The 22,157-nt window shown below is 39.7% G+C and overlaps 1 protein-coding gene across 5 annotated transcripts in view; it reads left to right on the forward strand.

The window, feature by feature from the left end:
- Positions 1–22,157, forward strand: part of LOC110460164 (CREB-regulated transcription coactivator 1-like) — a 46,926-nt gene that overhangs the window by 7,359 nt on the left and 17,410 nt on the right. For 2 of the 5 annotated variants that reach the window (XM_021512912.1, XM_021512913.1), the window contains exons 5-10: positions 2,912–2,947; positions 10,959–11,059; positions 14,718–14,788; positions 15,338–15,384; positions 15,802–16,150; positions 19,113–19,304. In XM_021512912.1, coding sequence (XP_021368587.1) covers positions 2,912–2,947; positions 10,959–11,059; positions 14,718–14,788; positions 15,338–15,384; positions 15,802–16,150; positions 19,113–19,304 — 796 coding nt within the window. The remainder of the gene's footprint in view (positions 1–2,911; positions 2,948–10,958; positions 11,060–14,717; positions 14,789–15,337; positions 15,385–15,801; positions 16,151–19,112; positions 19,305–22,157) is intronic. The other 3 variants (XM_021512915.1, XM_021512916.1, XM_021512914.1) reach the window with 3 other exon arrangements.

The raw sequence follows: 22,157 nt of genomic DNA on the forward strand, positions 1-22,157 counted from the left end.
TTATGTGTGAATAATGAGTAATGTAGACGCGGAGCATCTTGGTTGAGCTATAAAGATTGCTTTAGAAGATGAGCATAATATGTGAGTAATACTTGATTGAGCAAAGAGCATTGCTTAAGACACTGAGCACATAGTATGAGCAATGAGTAATGTAAACAGTGAGCTTATCATATTTTGTACAAGTAATGAGCATTTGTATAGGCAATGAGCATCTTCAGTAAAGAACATTGCTGTGGACAGTGATGAGCATTGGTGTAGGCAATGAGCACATTGTGTAAGCATTTGTTAACGAAGATAGTGAGCATTTGGATTACAATAAACATTTCTGTAGACAGTGAGCATATTGTGTGAGCGTTGAATGTTTGTATAGACAATGATTGAGCAATGAGCATAGTTATAGACCGTGAGCATATTGATTGAGTTAAGAACCTTGCTGAAGACAGTTTAATCTTGGGTAAGCAATGAGCATTATTGTAGGAAAGGAGTGTCCTTTGCACATTGTTAGCTCACCTGCCCGAAGGGCAAGTGAGCTTATGCCATGGCGCAGCGTCCGGCCTCCGGCCATTAAATTTTCCTTTAAAATGCTACTTGTCCTGATCCTGAACGGCCCAGTAGATTTACACTAAATTTGGTTTGGAGCATCCTTAGGCCAAGGGGACTCAATGTTGTAGAAATGGTGAGTGGACCCCCTGGGGGCATAGGGACGGGGCCCAATAGGGGAAACAGAGGTAAAACCTTTAAAATCCTTCTTCTACCATATGGATTAAAGGATTTTATCCTAATTTGGTCTGGAGCAGCCTTGGGCCAAGTGGACTCAGTTTTGTATAAACAATGGGTGTGGCCCCCTGGGGGCAGAAGGTGGGGCGAATAAGGAAAATAGAGGTAAACCTTTAAAATCCTTCTTCTATCGTCAGAATAAAGGAATTTTATCCTAATTTGGTCTGAAGCATCCATGCGCCAAGGGGACTTAGTTTTGTTTAAACATAGGGTGTGCCCCCCCTGGGGTCAGAGGAGTGGGGCCCAATTGGGGAAATAGAGGTAAACACTTTTGAAATCCTTCTTCTACAATAGGGATTAAGGGATTTCATCCTAATTTGGTCTGGAGCATCTTTTGGCCAAAGGGACCCGGTTTTGTATTAATTGTGGGTTTGGACTCCTTTTGAGCAGAGTTGCAGGGCCCAACCGGGGAAATAGAGGTAAAAAACCTTAGAAATCCTGCTCCTACCATAGGAATGAAGGGATTTTATCCCAATTTAGCCTGGAGCATCCTTGGGCAAAGTTGACTAAATTTTGTATAAACGAAGGGTGATATCCCTCTGGGTGCTGAGAGTTGCGGGGCCCAATAGGGAATTTCGAGGTTTATATCTTTATTTTATGTAATAAGAATAATTTCCCATGATTGCTTTATTATCCAGGTGAGCGCTATAGGCCATCTGGGCCTCTTGTTGTAGAGGGAGTGTCTTTTGAGCATTGTTGAAGACAGGGAGTGTCTTTTAAACATTGATGTAGACAATGAGTGTCTTTAACATAGTTGTAAAGGAGTGTTGTAAACAGGGAGTGTCTTTTGAGCAGTTGTAGACAGGGAGTATCTTTTAAGTGTTGTTGTAGACGGGGAGTATCTTTTGAGCATTGTTATAGACAGGGAATGTCTTTTGAACATTGTTATAGACAGGGAGTATCTTTTGAGTGTTGTTGTAGACAGGGAGTATCTTTTGAGTGTTGTTGTAGACAGGGAGTATCTTTTGAACATTGTTGTAGACAGGGAGTATCTTTTGAACATCGTTGTAGACAGGGAATGTCTTTTGAACATCGTTATAGACAGGGAGTATCTTTTGAGTGTTGTTGTAGACAGGGAGTATCTTTTGAACATTGTTGTAGACAGGGAGTATTTTTCTAGCATTGATGTAGACAGGGAGTATCTTTTGAACATTGTTGTAGACAGGGAGTATCTTTTGAACATTGTTGTAGACAGGGAGTATCTTTTGAACATTGTTGGAGACAGGGAGTATCTTTTGAGTGTTGTTGTAGACAGGGAATGTCTTTTGAACATCGTTGTAGACAGGGAGTATCTTTTGAGTGTTGTTGTAGACAGGTAGTATCTTTTGAGTGTTGTAGACAGGGAATGTCTTTTGAACATCGTTGTAGACAGGGAGTATCTTTTGATTGTTGTTGTAGACAGGTAGTATCTTTTAAGCGTTGTTGTTGTCAGGGAGTATCTTTTTAACATTGTTGTAGACAGGGAGTATCTTTTGAGTGTTGTTGTAGACAGGGAGTATCTTTTGAGTGTTGTTGTAGACAGGTAGTATCTTTTAAGCGTTGTTGTTGACAGGGAGTATCTTTTTAACATTGTTGTAGACAGGGAGTATCTTTCGAGCATTGTTGCTGACAGGTAGTATCTTTTGAGCGATGCTGTAGACAGGGAGTATCTTTTGAGCGTTGTTGTAGACATGAGTCAGTGTATTATGTGAGTTATCTGACTTGTGTGTGTGTCTGCCCTGTGAACAACAAGAGACTATGGATGTGAACATCAGTCTGTTTAATAAATACATCAATGATTTTACTAGGCTCTTCGTGGTACCAAAATACAACTCCAATTACTCTGAAAATTAACTTGATCTCCTCCTTTTGAAGTTCAAAAAGAAAAGTCTCTTTTCTATGCATTTATTTCATATGAAATAGGAATAAATAATTTTAATTAAACGATCAATTTTTGGATTTAATTACCATTGTTCCTCGTTTGGTCTATCCCAACTCCATGAATGACGTAAAATCATTGAGCCTGTTTGTTTATGATGCGAGAGTCTGTAAATATCGTGTGTTTGTGTACACAGTTTGCCTCCATGTAGACAGTGTGAGCCCTTGCACGTTTTCCATAACTTGGTATCCATTTTATGGAGTGTACCCATTTCAGGTTATTTCGTCATCTTAACGGTCCTAACCTATCTCGGTGAGTTTTTCTTTCTCCATTACTGCATTTTCTGCCGCTGTGACATTCCCGTCCGAAAACCCATGTATTGCTTGTATCGGCCAAAGTATGCTCAGGATGTCTTGAGCCACTGTCTGGAAAATATTGTTTGCATATCTCTTAGAATGCATCAGGCATGGCATATTGTCAGTCTCCTGTCCTTCTGGTAAGTGACCTATGTACATTGTCAGTTTTCTGGTACCCAACTGTCTCGTGTCTGTCATATGGATCAGTAACCCTTGTTTGTCCTTGTCAGAACCTAGTGTAGTTTGACCTTCCAGTTAAAAATACATGTAGATAAGATTTTTTGCCAGTTCCCGTTTTGGTACATGTTTTTTGAGATGATGAAATAAATTTCCAACTGAATTCAACCTGACAATCAATATATGATACCATGGATGCATGTAAGGAATTGTACAACATTTACTGAAATCTGCATCAAAGAAACAAATGACAACAATATGTTTATCCTACTCTGTGATTTCATTTATCCATATAAAAGCTATGATCTGCTTGAAAGTGTTACTCGGGTTGGCAGTTACTGCACATCATAGGAAAGCTTGTTCCCTTCAGCTGAAGCTTAAATATGAAAAGCAAATACGGGTGAGCGAATGGCTATTGATGCATGCAGTGTGTTTATTCAAATTATCTTTGAGATCTGTATATTCATAAAAAAAGAAGACAGTGTCAAACATGTTTTTTTTTTGATAATTCCGAAGACTCAATCCGATTTAATTAATGCCAAATATGCGAGAAAGTTGAAAAACTAAATTGATCATGAAGATCATAAACGGCTGAATATTTTAAAAGTTTTTGACTTTTTTTAGATCTCTAGGTTACTTCAGAGATGTTTTCAAAACATGGCAAAATCACCTTCCATTTCGCATAAAATAAGTAAAAAGCTCTTATCCCAGAAATCAGTTCATTGCGAAAGTATTGTCATCTGTGTACAAAAATCTCCAGGATGCAATAAATTTTAAGACAACATGGCGCTGAAATTATTATATTTCTTTCAAAGAAACTACTGAATATTAAATACACTTTAAATCTTGATTAATATGATGAGAATAATTCTGAGAACAAAAGATCATTTTGAAGAACAACCATTACACTTCCTGGTGCATGTTATGCAGTCTTTTCCGATGACTAATTATTAAATACACATGTATTCCTTCATTAATCTTTATGTACATGTATTATAAACTCATCATTCTTCAAATTCGTCTTTAAAGATTACCTTCATACTTGTAGGCTTGATTTTTGTTTTCTAAATAGTTAATCATAAACATTTGGAGATATTTTAAGATACCCTTTTCAATGAATTGTGGATTCAGGGCTGCTACATACTATGCATAAATTATTTCTCTATAAAGCCTGTGGCCTTTGACAAAAAGCATCTAACTCCAGTCATGTTTATTGTAAATTTTTCATACTGAAGCTGTTATCAATTTCTTTCATCACACTTAAACAGGTGATCATAAATCATTAACAAAGATACTGATATTAGCAATGGCAGGTAACTATATACAATTGAACATTTGTCTGAGATATACCAAAGCCCATTTTTAACTATCATGGGTGATGTTATAAGTATTAGATGAAAATCAAGATGACAAAGGATTTTTTAATGAATTTTTGTTAAGTACATTGAAGTTTCTGTTTACTTTCATGAAATTATTCAATTTTCGAGCGTGTGCTGATTTCTGACCTTGACCTTAGAAAAATGCTATGAAAGCACAACCTTGTTCAGAACATCATGCAGCTCTGTATTATACTGTACATGTGGTGTAAGTGCTTTTGAAATCCTCTTTGAAATAGTGCTTGTCAAAATAAAACTGAAAGAAACTTGGGTAACCATATTGTTTCACTTGGTATCTCGCAAAGGGATCACTCATGATCAGTCATCAAAGGCTATGGACTTTGTCTCTGGGAAACAATATATCTGCCAAAGGCTGTAAATGCAGCAATGTCTCATTGTATGGGGATTATTTTTGTACTTCTGAATAAATTTTGCTACAAAATTTGGATAAAGTAGGATCAGTCATTGAAAATCTTTGTGATGATCAGTGTTTTCCATAAGAGGCAGCAATTTACAAATTGCAAGAAGCCAGTGTTTCTTGTGTAGTTTGGATCTGCTTAAATTCACACATCCAAATAAGGTACATTTGTTTATAAAACTGCTCTAAATTGACCTGCTGGAATTACCATTCGGCTAACCTCTCGGAATGAAAATCTGGAAAATGGTTGATAATTCAAGACAAATTTAGTTGGATTTTTATTTTGAAATCTCAAAAATGTTGATAAAAAGTTAAAAACAAATGAAGTTGACATTAGAAACAACAGACACTGTCATGAAAATCTTTAAATATGAACGCTAAAATATCTTTATCATGATGCCTGCATAGAAATTTGTCAGAATCGGCTTATGTCTCTTTCCCTTGATTTGTCCTTCATCTTTCTACCAGCATCTATATGCCTGGTATATATCTATAAACTGTCCCTATGGTTCACCTCTTCATGAACTGTATGGTTTTAATTACAAGCTCTTAATAATACTCTTTAATATTTCTTAGGGCCAGAGTTATATGGCATTCTGTATACATATTTCAGGTTAAGTCGAGTACCAGTGCTCTGTGTTATTTATATCTCAAACAAAATCTAAATTTGGAGTCGTTTGTTCATTTACTAAGAAAGAAAAATATACATATACAAAAGAAATATACTAGGATATTATCTTCAACCCTCTTGATTATAAAGCGATGAGCTTATATTGTACTGGAGCCTCTTGTATAGAAGATGTGACTGCCAAGATGCATGCTTTATTTGATACAGTCAGAGATATGCAAACAAGATTGACCAGGCACGGATATCTGCATCCTGTCTGTAAGCTGGCTGACCAGTACCTATGTCTGAAAGCATGACTGATTGAAATGGTGTGTTTGTAGTCTACCGTGTACTGGATACTAACTATGATGGAATGTATATAAGGACACTGCCAGCATAAGTTAGAGGTTTTTCTGAGAAGGTTTTTACCTGTCCATTCATGATCATCAGTCCACATATGTTTTAATATTGAGTACACCTACTGGTAGAAGTTTCTATCATTACTTTACCTAGGTATTGTCATTCTGTTTGTCTTCATTTCATTTTCGTCATCCAGAACTAGTCATAAGCATCATAAAGATGAATTCTAATCCATATTCTTTGTAAGAATTTACCTTAGTAATACTGTGAAAATTCTCCCTCCCAATTTCAATTTTCTTTTATCTTTATATACACCGTATAATGGTTAGGGCTGTCACAATACACATGTTTATCGGAAAACAGGTATATCGCAATACACGAGTATATCGTATCGTATCGCAATATTTTTATGTATCAGGTTGGTGTTTTCACTTTGCAAATTACTACAAATTCTAACAGATATGCCAATAAGCATAAAGCAGGCTTTAAGTAATTTAAATTTTATAGTCGATGGTTGGTTTGACAAAAATCTTCAATCTATATAATCCATAATATATATGATTAAGTTTGATACCATTCTTACAATAACTTATTATAAAATTGAGCACATCCTTCCTATGACATTATTTCAGGATATGTATCGCAATATATTCATTCTGTATTGCAATGTAACGTGATACACTCTTGGTGTATTGTGACACCCTCAATAATGGTCCGTCTACTTTATGATATTTACAAAATATACTTAGGTATTTATGATGGGGGATTTCATGATATATGTACTGTATTGTTCTCCAAGATTGATCTGAACTTATGTTGGCAGAATCCTTCTCGCGAGATGTGATGTATTTGGACAGGTGTGGTGTGTCTTGTAGATAAACAGGTGTGTCGATGGCAGTGTGTAGATATATATTACATGTCAAGTTACCTTTAGTCCGTGTAGCTGTTCAGATGTGTAGCTACATATGAAATGAAATGTGTGCTGTGTGTATAATTACACTGTAGTTTTACATACAAGTGTGACCTACAGAGGTATGTTCTGGCTATACATACATGCAGCTTGATATACATATGTAAAAAGGTGTGATATGTAGCTCTATACAGGTATACCTATTTAAAAACAAGTGTGACTCACATGTATACCATTTTGACCTATATATGTACAGTAGTATACAGGCCATACATAGAATACATGTGTGTTGAAGCTATATATATATACATGTGATCTACATGTGTATACAGGTATTTTCGTAGTTATACAGTATGACAGGTATTGTACTTTGCATATGTGTATCGGTGCAGATATGACCAACGTGTATTCAGGTGTGTTATAGCATATAGCTAATACAGATAGATGTACCACACATTTGACTCACATTATGCTCATGATACTAGTGTGACCTCTATTTACTTGTATATAAGTATATGACCTACATATATACAGGTGTTAAATTACATATCCACAGGTACGTTATAGCGTTACAGAAGAGTGTGAGAGATTTATAACAATGCTGGTTATTGGTAAACAATGCAACTGATTAATATGAATGTTCTAGCTTTAGAGGGTGTTATTCATTACAAGTGTAGTACTGTGGTTATATGGTGTCCCATCCTAATTGGGATGCTTCCAGCTACCATAAGCATGAGGTTGGGTTCGTATTGGTGTCAGCGTTCAGTGTTAATGTGGAGGGAAGCCTGTACAACTAGCTACTGCTTGGGACTATGGAAGAGGTGAAAACGGATCTGTTTGTACTTTCATTTGCAGCTCAATCATGATTGCAATAGCATGGACATTGTTCTTGACTAAACTGCATGTGACACTGATGTGTTGCGGATTTAAATCCTTCAAATTTATTCATATTATATAATGTCTTCAATTTAAGGTGTCTACTCGCACGAAGGAATGAAGGAATGATCTGCGGTATGAAATGTATAGAGATATATTGCCTCAAGATATAAAGTGTATTGTTTTCAGTTTCAGCTCACCTGGCCATCTTTTGTGATAATCTGTCAGAAATTATTAAAAACATGTCGAAATTAAACCACAAAGTGTCTAGCAACTACGTATAGTAGACTGTGTTATTCCACAGGACAAAGGGCCAGGTGTCTCCTTTAAAATAGATGCACATGTATTAACTGTGAAGGAAGACACATTTTCTAACCACTACCAGAGATAATGACTGATTGCATTTTGATTGGGTGTTGTCATGCCATTGCACAATTATAGCTACTTGGAAATAACCGTTGCCTTGTAAACAGAATAAATATATAGGTACACAAGAGGTTGTGGCATGGTACAGCCTTTGGCATTCGTAGTAATTTTTTTCACAAAATGATCCTTTCCTTTAAAAAGTGCTTGAGGAGATTTGATCAAAGAGTAAAATAAATTCAGACTTTTATAAAGGAATTGTAGTGGCCTCGGGATTTGGTAAAATTAGGGACCTTCGTTAATGTAGGTAAATCTTCAATGATAATCTCGACCAACTTTAATGTTATCCCCTCACATAACGTCAGCTGCAGCTTGTGGAATGTCTAGCATTTGCATCGCCCCTTTGTCAACTGGTCTACTCCTCGTAAATGGATGCACAAATTTTGACCAAGTTTGTATGGATGATTACCAAGGTGATCATTGATAAATGAAGCATGTGCCCTGCAATTGGTGATGAACAGATGAATGCACTTAATCCACTCGTGCACTCACACACCATGATCTCTCCAGCTGGACCCTGGGACCGTGTCATAAATTAGGAATGGTTAAGATCCCCGTCTCTCTCTCTCTCTCTCTCTCTCTCTCTCTCTCTCTCTCTCTCTCTCTCTCTCTCTCTCTCTCTCTCTCTCTCTCTCTCTCTCTCTCTCTCTCTCTCTCTCTCTCTCTCTCTCTCTCTCTCTCTCTCTCTCTCTCTCTCTCTCTCTCTCTCTCTCTCTCTCTCTCTCTCTCTCTCTCTCTCTCTCTCTCTCTCTCTCTCTCTCTCTCTCTCTCTCTCTCTCTTCCACTCCCTGTTGTCATATGCATATATATATATATATATATATCTCAACCAAATTTCCTGCAATGCATTCTTGGTCCATGGAACCTGGGAACCATTTCAAGAAAGAAGGTAGTTCCTCTTTGGGCGTGGCTGAATCCAAATTGGGAGGGACAATTAAAAGTCTACTTCTCTTGAACTGTTGATAACATTTCAACCAAATTTGCTCTAAGGCACCCTGAGTACAACATAATCAAATGGTATTTAAAGGAAAGGTGCTGTCCCTGTCAATGCTTAAAGGCAGAGCCAAACTTGGTGAATATTTGCAATTTTATATATAGTAGTTAATGAAAACACTTTACTTTGGTTAAACATTGCTTAAATAACCAGGAGAGATGTACAAGCCCGGGGGGCCCTCTAAGCCTTTTATTGGTAATCATAGTGTTGGCTGAAGACAATGGTAATGTCATCTGTTCAAGTTATGTACATTATCATGGTTGCTGAAGTGTGGTGCAGTTAGCAGCTACTGATATTGAAAAAAATAATCTTCAGGGAATAGATTGGGTGATGGTAGACCAAACGGGTCAATTGTCTCCTCCAGTTTGAATTGGCATTCAGAGTTCAGTGCTGAGCAATTTTGTCGGTGTCCTACCTCAGAACAAGTCTGCTGTTAATAATTGACGACTTTTCCTGCTTATGTACTAAATAAAATCCAATGGGTATGTTACATCGCTGATGTTGGCGGCAGCTATGGAGGGAGGCAATCACAAAAGCCAGATTGATTATTGTGGGGTGGGAGGTAATTCGATTCACCCATCAGCTGTGTCTATATAAAGAAACATCAATACAGTGGTGTTGGAAGGTGGTGCGAAAACTTCAAAGCAATCCTATATAAAGCCTACAGGGATAAAAGGCTGTGGTTTGGTCTAACATGTCTATTATGCTTCAACACAAACAGCAGACTATTTAAAAAAAATCTTCTCAAGTGTTTCCCCAAATTCCCCACATGGCCTTCAATACAATTCTGTTACCTGAAAAGCCAAATAAAATAAGACACAAAATATATATCCATAGTAAAGTATAAATTGCATATTAATGAAAAATAAAGAATATATCCTATACATCATTTAATTGGCATTACAGATCTAGACAAATGTGATATCCACTGTACTAAAGTTGTACAGATACATTGTATGGACCAAACTAAGTGTTTGTAATCTGTGCAGGTCAGATAATGCAAGACTTATTCTGATCCATTGTTTGCTTAGGTTCTGCCCATATTGTGATGATGAAAACACATTTAGTTAGGATATAAACCTGAAAAATATTCGATTTTCCTCTGGTTTCACCCATACTCTTGGATAATAAACTGTGTGTACCTGGATAACAGAAGTAGTGACCTTTTGACCTCGGTGAATATATGGATAAAAGAGGACCACTGACCTCACTGTACTTGTATAACAGCAGTATTAATTTCTATTCTATCATTGACCATAGAGAAGTGTGCCCAACTTCTGTGCATGGATGTTGCATTATATCTGTCTTGAACCTGTAAGATTGTCCTGATAATCATATTTACTAAACTCTGTTTGTTAAGTTAACTAGTTTTCTGGTATTTTCTGGTTTATTTTGCATAAGGCATCTGGAAAATAATTTGATTATGTAAGATATCTTAAAAAATGTCAAATAATAAGTAAGATATCTTAAATACTGTCAAATAAACAGAAAAAAATAAGATATTGGTTCCTTGTTTGTAGGAATATAATTATCATACCTAACACAACATAATTAGTATCTCACATATTCATCTATAAGGGATCTAGGACTATAGAATGTTATGTTCCACTCTTTTTAAGCTAATTCCTATCAAACTATTTAAGAGAACTACATTTAATCTGAAAAGGGACCTAATTTATGAAATATGCCTCACTAATATATTTCATGTTTCTACTCTTTCAGATCAAGACCATTATAAATAAGTACAAACTGAATTCCACTTATGTTAACGATAATTGAGTCTGTTATGACAATTGTTGATGTTTACTGGACGATTGTTGTTGTAGAACCAATTCTGATTCTGCCCTCCACACCAGTGCCATGACTCAGTTAGGGGACCTAGGAGACCACATGCATGGTGCTACCACACCCCCTGTAAACCGCCGGCGTAAGTACTCAATCGTGATCTCCCAACACCCTGTCAACCAATTCAGCTGTCAGTATTGTACCTCCCATTCAACACCCTGTCAACCAATTCAGCTGTTATGACTGGTACCTCCCACCCCCCTGTCAACCAATTCAGCTGTTATGACTGGTCCCACCCAACACCCTGTCAACCAATTCAGCTGTCAGTATTGTCCCTCCCATTCAACACCCTGTCAACCAATTCAGCTGTTATGTCTGGTACCTCCCAACACCCTGTCAACCAATTCAGCTGTCAGTATTGTACCTCCCATTCAACTCCCTGTCAACCAATTCAGCTGTTATGACTGGTTCCTCCCAACCCCCTGTCAGCCCTTTGATCTGTAATGTCGGGGACCTCCCAACACCCTGTCAGCCAATTCAGCTGTTTTGACTGGTACCTCACAACACCCTGTCAGCTAATTTAGCTGGCATGACCAGTATCTCCCAACACCCTGTCAGCCAATTCAGCTGTTATGACTGGTACCTCCCAACACCCTGTCAGCTAATTCAGCTGTTATGACGGGTACCTCCCAACACCCTGTCAGCCATTTGATCTGTAATGTCGGGTACCTCCCACCACCCTGTCAGCTAATTCAGCTGTTATGACTGGTACCTCCCAACACCCTGTCATCTAATTCAGCTGTTATGACTGGTACCTCCCAACACCCTATGATGACTGGTTCCTCCCAACACCCTGTCAGCTAATTCAGCTGTTGTGACTGGTTCCTCCCAACACCCTGTCAGCCAATTGAGCTGTTATGATGACTGGTTCCTCCCAACACCTTGTCAGCCAATTCAGCTGTTATGACTGGTACCTCCCAACACCCCAGTTCCTCCCAACACCCTGTCAGCTAATTCAGCTGTTATTACTGGTACCTCCCAACACCCTGTCAGCCATTTGATCTGTAATGTCGGGAACCTCCCAACACCCTGTCAGCTAATTCAGCTGCTATGACTGGTACCTCCCCACACCCTGTCAGCCAATTCAGCTGTTATGATTACTGGTTCCTCCCAACACCCTGTCAGCCAATTAAGCTGTTATGATGACTGGTTCCTCCCAACGCCCTGTCAGCCAATTCAGCTGTTATGACTGGGACCTCCCAACACCCTGTCAGCTAATTCAGCTGGCATGACCAGTTCCTCCCAACACCTTGTCAGCCATTTGATCTGTAATGTCGGGGACCTCCCAACACCCTGTCAGCTAATTCAGCTGTTATAACTGGTCCCTCCCAACACCCTGTCAGCTAATTCAGCTGGCATGACCAGTTCCTCCCAACACCCTGTCAGCTAATTCAGCTGCTATGACTGGTACCTCCCCACACCCTGTCAGCCAATTCAGCTGTTATGTTATGACTGGTACCTCCCAACATTTGATCTGTAATGTCGGGTACCTCCCAACACCCTGTCAGCCAATTAAGCTGTTATGATGACTGGTTCCTCCCAACGCCCTGTCAGCCAATTCAGCTGTTATGATGACTGGTTCGTCCCGACACCCTGTCAGCCAATTCAGCTGTTATGATTACTGGTTCGTCCCAACTCCCTGTCAGCCAATTCAGCTGTTATGACTGGTTCCTTCCAACACCCTGTCAGCTAATTCAGCTGTTATAACTGGTACCTCCCAACACCCTGTCAGCTAATTCAGCTGGTATGACTGGTACCTCCCAACACCCTGTCAGCCAATTCAGCTGCTATGACTGCTTCTTACCAAAACCCTGTCAGCTAATTTAGCTGGCATGACCTGTACCTCCCAACACCCTGTCAGCTAATTCAGCTGGTATGACTGGTACCTCCCAACACCCTGTCATCTAATTCAGCTGTTATGACTGGTACCTCCCCACACCCTGTCAGCCAATTCAGCTGTTATGATTACTGGTTCGTCCCAACTCCCTGTCAGCCAATTCAGCTGTTATGACTGGGACCTCCCAACACCCTGTCAGCTAATTCAGCTGTTATGACTGGTTCCTTCCAACACCTTGTCAGCTAATTCAGCTGTTATGACTGGTACCTCCCAACACCCTGTCAACCAATTCAGCTGTTATGACTGGTACCTCCCAACGCCCTGTCAGCTAATTCAGCTGTTATGACTGGTACCTCCCAACCCCCTGTCAGCTAATTCAGCTGTTATGACTGGTTCCTCCCAACACCCTGTCAGCTAACTCAGCTGCTATGACTGGTTCTTCCCAACACCCTGTCAGCTAATTCAGCTGTTATGACTGGTACCTCCCAACCCCCTGTCAGCTAATTCAGCTGTTATGACTGGGACCTCCCAACACCCTGTCAGCCAATTCAGCTGTTTTGACTGGTACCTCCCAACACCCTGTCAGCTAATTTAGCTGTTATGACTGGTACCTCCCAACACCCTGTCAGCTAATTCAGCTGGCATGGCCAGTTCCTCCCAACAACCTGTCAGCTAATTCAGCTGTTATGACTGGTACCTCCCAACACCCTGTCAGCCAATTCAGCTGTTTTGACTGGTACCTCACAACACCCTGTCAGCTAATTTAGCTGGCATGACCTGTACCTCCCAACACCCTGTCAGCTAATTCAGCTGTTGTGACTGGTACCTCCCAACACCCTGTCAGCCATTTCATCTGTAATGTCGGGTACGTCCCAACACCCTGTCAGCTAATTTAGCTGGCATGACCAGTTCCTCCCAACACCCTGTCAGCCAATTCAGCTGCTATGACTGGTACCTCCCAACACCCTGTCAGCCAATTCAGCTGTTTTGACTGGTACCTCACAACACCCTGTCAACTAATTCAGCTGTTATGACTGGTACCTCCCAACGCCCTGTCAGCCATTTCATCTGTAATGTCGGGTACGTCCCAACACCCGGTCAGCTAATTTAGCTGGCATGACCAGTAGCTCCCAACCCCCTGTCAGCCAATTCAGCTGTTATGACTGGAACCTCACAACCCCCTGTCAGCTAATTCAGCTGTTGTGACTGGTACCTACCAACACCCTGTCAGCTAATTCAGCTGTTATGACTGGTACCTCCCAACACCCTGTCAGCCATTTCATCTGTAATGTCGAGTACGTCCCAACACCCTGTCAGCTAATTTAGCTGGCATGACCAGTATCTCCCAACCCCCTGTCAGCCAATTCAGCTGTTATGACTGGTACCTCCCAACACCCTGTCAGCTAGTTCAGCTGTTATGACTGGTACCTCCCAACACCCTGTCAGCTAATTCAGCTGGCATCACTAGTTCCTCCCAACACCCTGTCAGCCAATTCAGCTGTTATGACCAGTTCATCCCAACACCCTGTCAGCCAACAACTGTCATTATAATCCCAAACTCTCATCCCCCCCCCCCCCCCCCCCCCCCCCCCCTCTCCCTAACTCTCTGTCAAACAAAAATTGTATGTCTGACCTGTCATACCCCCAAACCCTGTCAAAATATCAACTGTCTGACCTTTCTGACCCTCTCAGGTACTGAACTGTCATTGTCATGACCCCACCCTCAACTCTATGACAACCAAAACAAAATTGCACATCTGACCTATCATTACCCCCCAACCCTGTCAAAATATCAACTGCCTGACCTTCTGACCACCTCGACTAACAACTCCACACAAATATCTTGGGAGATCATGTATGATGAAATTAGATATTCTCATGTATTCTTTCTTTCTTTGCCTAGTTATGGAAGTAGCTGGTGAAAACTCAATGCAGGGGGGACAACTCATGAAAGAATTTTGGGACCCCAAAAAGGTTTGTTATATTTGCTTCTACTATACACTTTAATGGCAAATAGAGACAATTATTATGAGTTCTTTACTAAATCAAATTTCTTCTAAAATTAAGAAAGATTAAGGTCATCACTTACGTTATATTCTTTCATTTAGTTTGTTAATATTTCAAGCAGATATTGTATGAAATGTTTACTTTGTGACTACTGAGCAATGTCTGAACATTTCACTATTGACAGCTCATCTGATAAAATCCTTCATATCAGAAATATGAGTTTCCGGAATATTATGGAACAAAATTACAGTGTTTATATTTATTGCCCCACCACATTGTGGAATTTGAAGGGGCTGCCATTTTTATCTGGTCGTCTATATGACGTCTTTGGTTGGTAAAATTTTATGTTCAGCTCTTTTAATATTACACTCAAATTAGACATTCGACAGTCAAAAAAGTCTATTCGCGGATACATTTGGAGGAATATTGTGTACAAACCAATATATCAAATGTAGGTCACTGTCATCTTTATTTTATCCTACAGAATTTTATTTGTCCATTTGTCCATTGTTTCAGCTGGTGGCACAGTCACGGCCTAAATCTTGTGAGGTTCCCAATATCAAGTAAGTGGTTCTCATCCAATAGGTTTGCACATCCAAGTCATTGGCCATTTTGTTTGATAGCTTTTGTAGCAGTTGCAGGCGCCCTGCAGACAGATTTTTTATGTTCATTAATATAATATGCCAGACCTTTGGGATAAAAAAAACATTTACCTAAAAATGTATTGATATTATAACTTTTGTTTCATGGGTACTGCTTACATGGTCCAGAAGAAAACATAATATCCTGGATTTATTTTAAATTTATTTCCTGTATTTTGTATGACTATAGCTTTCAGTGGTACCAAACAACAGTAAATATCCTGAATTTATTATAAATGTATTCCATGTATTTTGTATGGCTATAGCTTTCAGTGGTACCAAACAACAGTAAATATCCTGTATTTATTATAAATGTATTCCATGTATTTTGTAATGCAGTATATATCCATCAACGGAGCAGGAAAGCCAGGGACAAAGTATTCATGTTCCTATCACTAACAACACTGGCTCACTGCCCGATCTGACCGTGCTTCACTTCCCACCCCCACTGGCTACACCCCTGGACGCAGAAGACCAGTCGTACCCAGTAGGGCAGCAACCCTCAGGCTCTGCCACTGCCAACCTGTCTCCCACCAGTGCTCACAGACTCGGGGGCATGGGCCCTCCTAGCCCTCAGGCTCAGAGCCCGGTACAGCGACGCAGGCTGCAGCATGGTGGCCCAAGCCCCCTCGTACTCAGTGGTGCTCCCGCACAACAGATGAGGATGTCTCACTCCACGCCCGATAGTGTAAGTCGCTGCTGCCTACCTCCCTTGGAAAACCCAAATCTCTGTTGTCATGGAAACAAAGTACCACATCCTGTGTTTTGGACCTCACATTAACATCACAAGAGAAAGACAAAATGTTGAAAGATAAAGTCCCTTCTCTCATTACAATTAAACCCAAGAAAAATTATAGTCACACAAAAATCATTTTTGGACAACTACCATAAAATTCATCAATGATTACCTCCCTTTAGTTATCATATATGATATCCAGGGTAGATATATCTTTTTATTCTGGCCCTATCCAATAAAATTTATAGAACTTACAAGTTACCAATGAAAACAGAACCTGTTATTTTGATTTGGATTGTTAATAGTTTCTGAATGGAAGTTTCTGGAAATTTTTCTTTGCAAGTGGTACAACTTATATCTGTTCCATATTTCCTTTTTAAAGCGAGAAGTGATACCCCAACTCACAGAAAGTGATGCTTTGGTTCTAGTGGTGCTCAGTAGTAGCTGATAAAATATTTGATTTCTTGTTTGATAATGCATGGCTTTATTTTAATGTAACAGCTGGATAAACAAATTCTTTCAATAATCATTCAGAATTCATTTGAACTTTAATAAATGATGTATATCTATATCTATGACCGAAATTAAAAATGTTTTAGATATAAAAAGAACTTCATTTTAAATATTTGAAAACTTTTTATCCAATTGGTTGGTTTAGGAAAAAAGATAAATTCAAATTTGAAGTGATGAAATCTAGCTGTTTTAAACCTTGCATGTTCATCCCATGCTCCGTTTCCGATTTCATTGTGCCATTTGTGAGGATATTAGTGGTAGCTTTAGGTGTGAATGTTTGATTCTTTAGTTGATCAATTCACACGATAAATTGTCAAACCACAAATCGAAGCTGATCGAGATAATGTATAGAGGATCTGAATTGCAATGTTTTTATTTGGACAGTATAAGCTTTGAACTTAGCTCAGTTATGAAGGAAAAAAAATAATGTGTGCAGTAATTAAATTAAAAAAAAAGATATTTAGACTTAATGCTGCGGATAACAACTTACTCAAACGAACCCTATTGCTACAATTCTCGATTCTGAAGTTGCCATTGAGATACAGAAATTTAAGAAAATGGGGAATCATCAGTTATCAGTTTGTAAAATTTGAGAAGCTACTAGGTCCATATGCTATAAAGAAAGTAGCTTTCCAAGTACATGTATATGTAAGACAGGTAAAAAAATCTAGATGTGACATGAATCTGCTTAATTCTAAATAAAAATATAATGACAGTAATATGGTTTTTATGCTTTTTGGTAATTTGGACTTTTTTCGTAATAAAGAAAATTGTTCAAATTAATGAGATATATTATTAAAGCTTTAAAATAAATGAGGAGGAGGAGGATGTTATAATTGGTTGGGGGGGGGGGGGGGGCACCTATCAGAGGTAGCGATAGTGGTTATTGGGCCTAGATTAGTCAATTAAAAATTATAAAAAAATATCTTATTTATCTTTCTTCAAGAGCTTCAAAGTATTTCAAAGCTGATAGTTTGTTTGAAAATGTGTTTATGCTGGAGAACAGATATCAAACTTTCATTTGAAATTAAAACTTTTGTAGTATGATTTTGGGACAGAATTAAACGGTACATATACATGTGTTAATTAATAATCATGAAAACTGCAAAACTGGCTATCAGAATTGGCCCATAGCTAATGAATGTATTGCTGTGCATGGTCAACAGGAGACATGTCTGATCTTATGATAAATAAGTGACAATACCAAGTTATATACCATATTTCAAGTTCAGCAGGTTTCATATGCAGAAATGTTTATCAGTGGTTAACGTATTTGTAACATTCCTCATTGAGTTTGATGTTAAGCCATCAGTGACAAGTACATTTGTTATGCACCCGTCATAAAATGGGGGGGGGGGGCATATAATGTTGCCCATGTCCGTCCCATCCCGTCGCGGCATCACGTCCTGTCCCATCCATGACATTTTCTAGTTACATTCCGTGTTGAGTTTGATGTTTAGCCATCAGTGATAAGTACATTTGTAACGTAACATTCCTCTTTGAGTTTGATGTTTAGCCATTAATGATAAGTACATTTGTTGTAACATTCTTCATTGAGTTTGATCTTTCGCCATCAATGTAAGTACATTTGTAACATTCCTCTTTGAGTTTGTTGTTTAGCCATCAGTGATAAGTACACTTGTAAAATTCCTCTTTGAGTTTGATGTTTAGCCATCAGTGGTAAAGCATTAGTAACATTCCTTGTTGATTTTGGTGTTTAAACCCTGTAAAAGTAAAGTGTTTGTCTTGCATGCTCAATCAAATACTGAATTGTTCAGACTTTACTCAAATCGAAATATCGTTTCTTAAATGTCATGGGGACATCTGAAGATATGTCAGATTATGAAGAAATAGGAACCACTTATTGAAAGTTTAAGTTTGAGATGAATTTATCACATGTGATTACATATGTCAATCCAGTAAGGGTGGGGGAAATGGGAATCAGGAATAAGGGGTATCATCAGGATATGTGTTTCATGTTCACTTTTTTTGCAGTACAGTGTATTGCAAATTGCAACATTACAATGTTATGATGCAATGATTTGCACTTACATTTATGTTCACTATATATCTGACCTGTCAAAATATATAAATTAGCAACCCCAAAGATTTGTGGCCCCTCTGATATGTATGTACTCGTTAGAAATATTGGCAGTCTTTTAAATTTGCTCAAAGAACAAAAAACATTAAAATTCAACTCACTGAAACTACTACAATATACAGTATGTGACTGATGTTGACTGTGTGACGATGTAAAACAAATTCCGTTTAGAGCTCTGGTAGTCTGTGTTGTATTTGATTGAGTGGAGACGACAACTGCTTTTTCTATTGTTTACATAGCATCCTTTCTGTTGTACTGTACATAGTTGTGTGTATTATTTTTTATTTTTACAATGTTTAGGTTCCAAATCCCGACCCCAGTAAGCTCTCTTTGGACCCTCGGTTAAAACAACAGTATCTGTTATACTTACACCAGCAACAGCAGCAGCGGCAACGAGGGGGACACACCCGTCCCCCTGCCCCCACCAACAATAACCTGCGACAGGTGCCTCAGGTCCATATCACTTCCGCATGTGACCAAAATAATTCTCAGGTACAGGTAACAACTAACAGGATTGGTACTGGTGTATATTTAATCACTTCCGCATGAATTAAATCTTGGGTACAGGAAGCTACTAACAAGATATACTACAGGATTATGAAGACTAACATTTCTGTCATGGTGATGCTTGAACAGGTATAACATTTACACCAGCGAGGCAAGAACCACCTCTGCACTGATTTCAGAAGCACCGAAACACATTCCATCTCCTTATAGGAATAACACTTCATTAATCCACTATCTTACAGAAATAAAGTGTAACCTTTTCCTTTTCCACTTTCATACAAGAATGTGGCAAATCGTTCCACATTCCACATCCTAACTGGAAGAAGACATACTATTCCACATCCTTATAGGACTAAGACAAATAATTCCACATCCTTTTAGGACGAAGACAAATAATTCCACATCCTTTTAGGACTAAGACAAATCATTCCACATCCTTATAGGGTTAAGACAAATCATTCCACATCCTTTAAGGATTAAGACAAATTATTCTCTTACCCTGGATAGGTGTATCCACACTTTTACCGGTGTGAGATTTCCTTGTCTCACCCTAGGGTTGGGATGGGGGGATTCCCCTATTTATAACAATGGCATGACGTCACTTCAACAATACAATGACGTCACGTCAACAATCCATCAACGTCATGTCAACCCTGAATTTAGCATGTAATGTTATCATTACATTGTGTATATGATACACAAAGGGAGAACGGGGTAAGTGAAAAAGAATCATTCACCCCCTTGTGGGTAAGATAGGGGAATCTCAACCCTCGGGGAAAGATTCCCCTATCTCACCCACAAGGGGGTGAAAGATTCTATTATTCTCACATTCTTCACAGGGTGATCCCGCTGTTGCTAGAGAAAAGATAACTCTATTTTACACGGGGTAGGGAAAGACAGCTGACACGCACTATGATATCATATTAATGAATTGTCAACGTGACGTCATTTTATTGTGTCCGTGATGTCATACAACTGTTGTGAATTCGGAATCATCCATCTCAACCCTAGGGCTTTGGGGTTTGCCGGAAAAATAAGATCGACGTTTATTTCGACTGGAATTTGTTTATTTGTTTGTATGTGAGACTCAACCCTCGGGCAAGAGTTTGGCTTGCCAGCCAAACCCTTACACTCGAAGTTGGGATATCTCCGTCCACGGGACAGACCCATTTAAGATTCTATGATTCCACATCCTTATAGGATTAAGACAAATCATTCCACATTCTTATAATAGAATCAATCCCCCTCCCCACCAACCCTTACAAAGTAAAATTAATCCCCACTCCCCTACCACCTTTACAGGAGTAAAATAAATCCCTCCCTCCCCACCCTCCCTTACTGGAGTAGAATTAATCCCGCCACCCCACCCAAATTTACAGGAGAAGAATTAATCCCCCTTCCCCACCTACCTTTACTGGGGTAGACTCAATCCCCCCTCTCCATCCTTGACTGGATTGTAAATTAATCACCCTTTTCCGCCGAGACTTACTGGAGTAGAATTAATGCCCTCTCCCCAAACGCCCTTACTGGAGTAGACTCAATCCCCCCTCTCCATCCTTGACTGGATTGTAAATTAATCACCCTTTTCCGCCGAGACTTACTGGAGTAGAATTAATGCCCCCCCCCCCCCCACCTTTACTGGAGTAGAATTAACCCCGCCTCCCCACCCAAATTTACAGGAGTAGAATTAATCCCCTCCCCACCTACCCTTACAAATGTAGAGGTAATCCTCCCTCTCCTCCAACCCGTACTGGAGTAGAATCGCCCCACCCCCCTCCCTATTACCCTAACAGGAGTAGAATTAATGCCCCCATCCCCAACACCCTTACAGGAGTAGAATTAATGCCCCCTCCCAACCCACATTTACTGGAGTAGAATCAATCCCTCCTCTCCTCCCACCCTTACAGGAGTAGAATTAATCCCCTCCCCACCTACCCTTACAAATGTAGAGGTAATCCTCCCTCTCCTCCAACCCGTACTGGAGTAGAATCGCCCCACCCCCCTCCCTATTACCCTAACAGGAGGAGAATTAATGCCCCCTCCCAACCCACATTTACTGGAGTAGAATCAATCCCTCCTCTCCTCCCACCCTTACAGGAGTAGAATTAATCCCCTCCCCACCTACCCTTACAAATGTAGAGGTAATCCTCCCTCTCCTCCAACCCGTACTGGAGTAGAATCGCCCCACCCCCCTCCCTATTACCCTAACAGGAGTAGAATTAATGCCCCCATCCCCAACACCCTTACAGGAGTAGAATTAATCCCCTCCCCACCTACCCTTACAAATGTAGAGGTAATCCTCCCTCTCCTCCAACCCTTACTGGAGTAGAATCGCCCCACCCCCCTCCCTATTACCCTAACAGGAGGAGAATTAATGCCCCCTCCCAACCCACATTTACTGGAGTAGAATCAATCCCTCCTCTCCTCCCACCCTTACAGGAGTAGAATTAATGCCCCCATCCCCAACACCCTTACAGGAGTAGAATTAATGCCCCCATCCCCAACACCCTTACAGGAGTAGAATTAATCCCCTCCCCACCTACCCTTACAAATGTAGAGGTAATCCTCCCTCTCCTCCAACCCGTACTGGAGTAGAATCGCCCCACCCCCCTCCCTATTACCCTAACAGGAGGAGAATTAATGCCCCCTCCCAACCCACATTTACTGGAGTAGAATCAATCCCTCCTCTCCTCCCACCCTTACAGGAGTAGAATTAATGCCCCCTCCCCACCCACCTTTACTGGAGTAGAATTAATCCCCCCTCCCCACCCAAATTTACAGGAGTAGAATTAATCCCCCTTCCCCACCTACCTTTACTGGAGTAGACTCAATCCCCCC

This window comes from Mizuhopecten yessoensis, unplaced genomic scaffold, assembly GCF_002113885.1.
Source record: "Mizuhopecten yessoensis strain PY_sf001 unplaced genomic scaffold, ASM211388v2 scaffold10331, whole genome shotgun sequence".
NCBI lineage: Eukaryota > Metazoa > Mollusca > Bivalvia > Pectinida > Pectinidae > Mizuhopecten > Mizuhopecten yessoensis.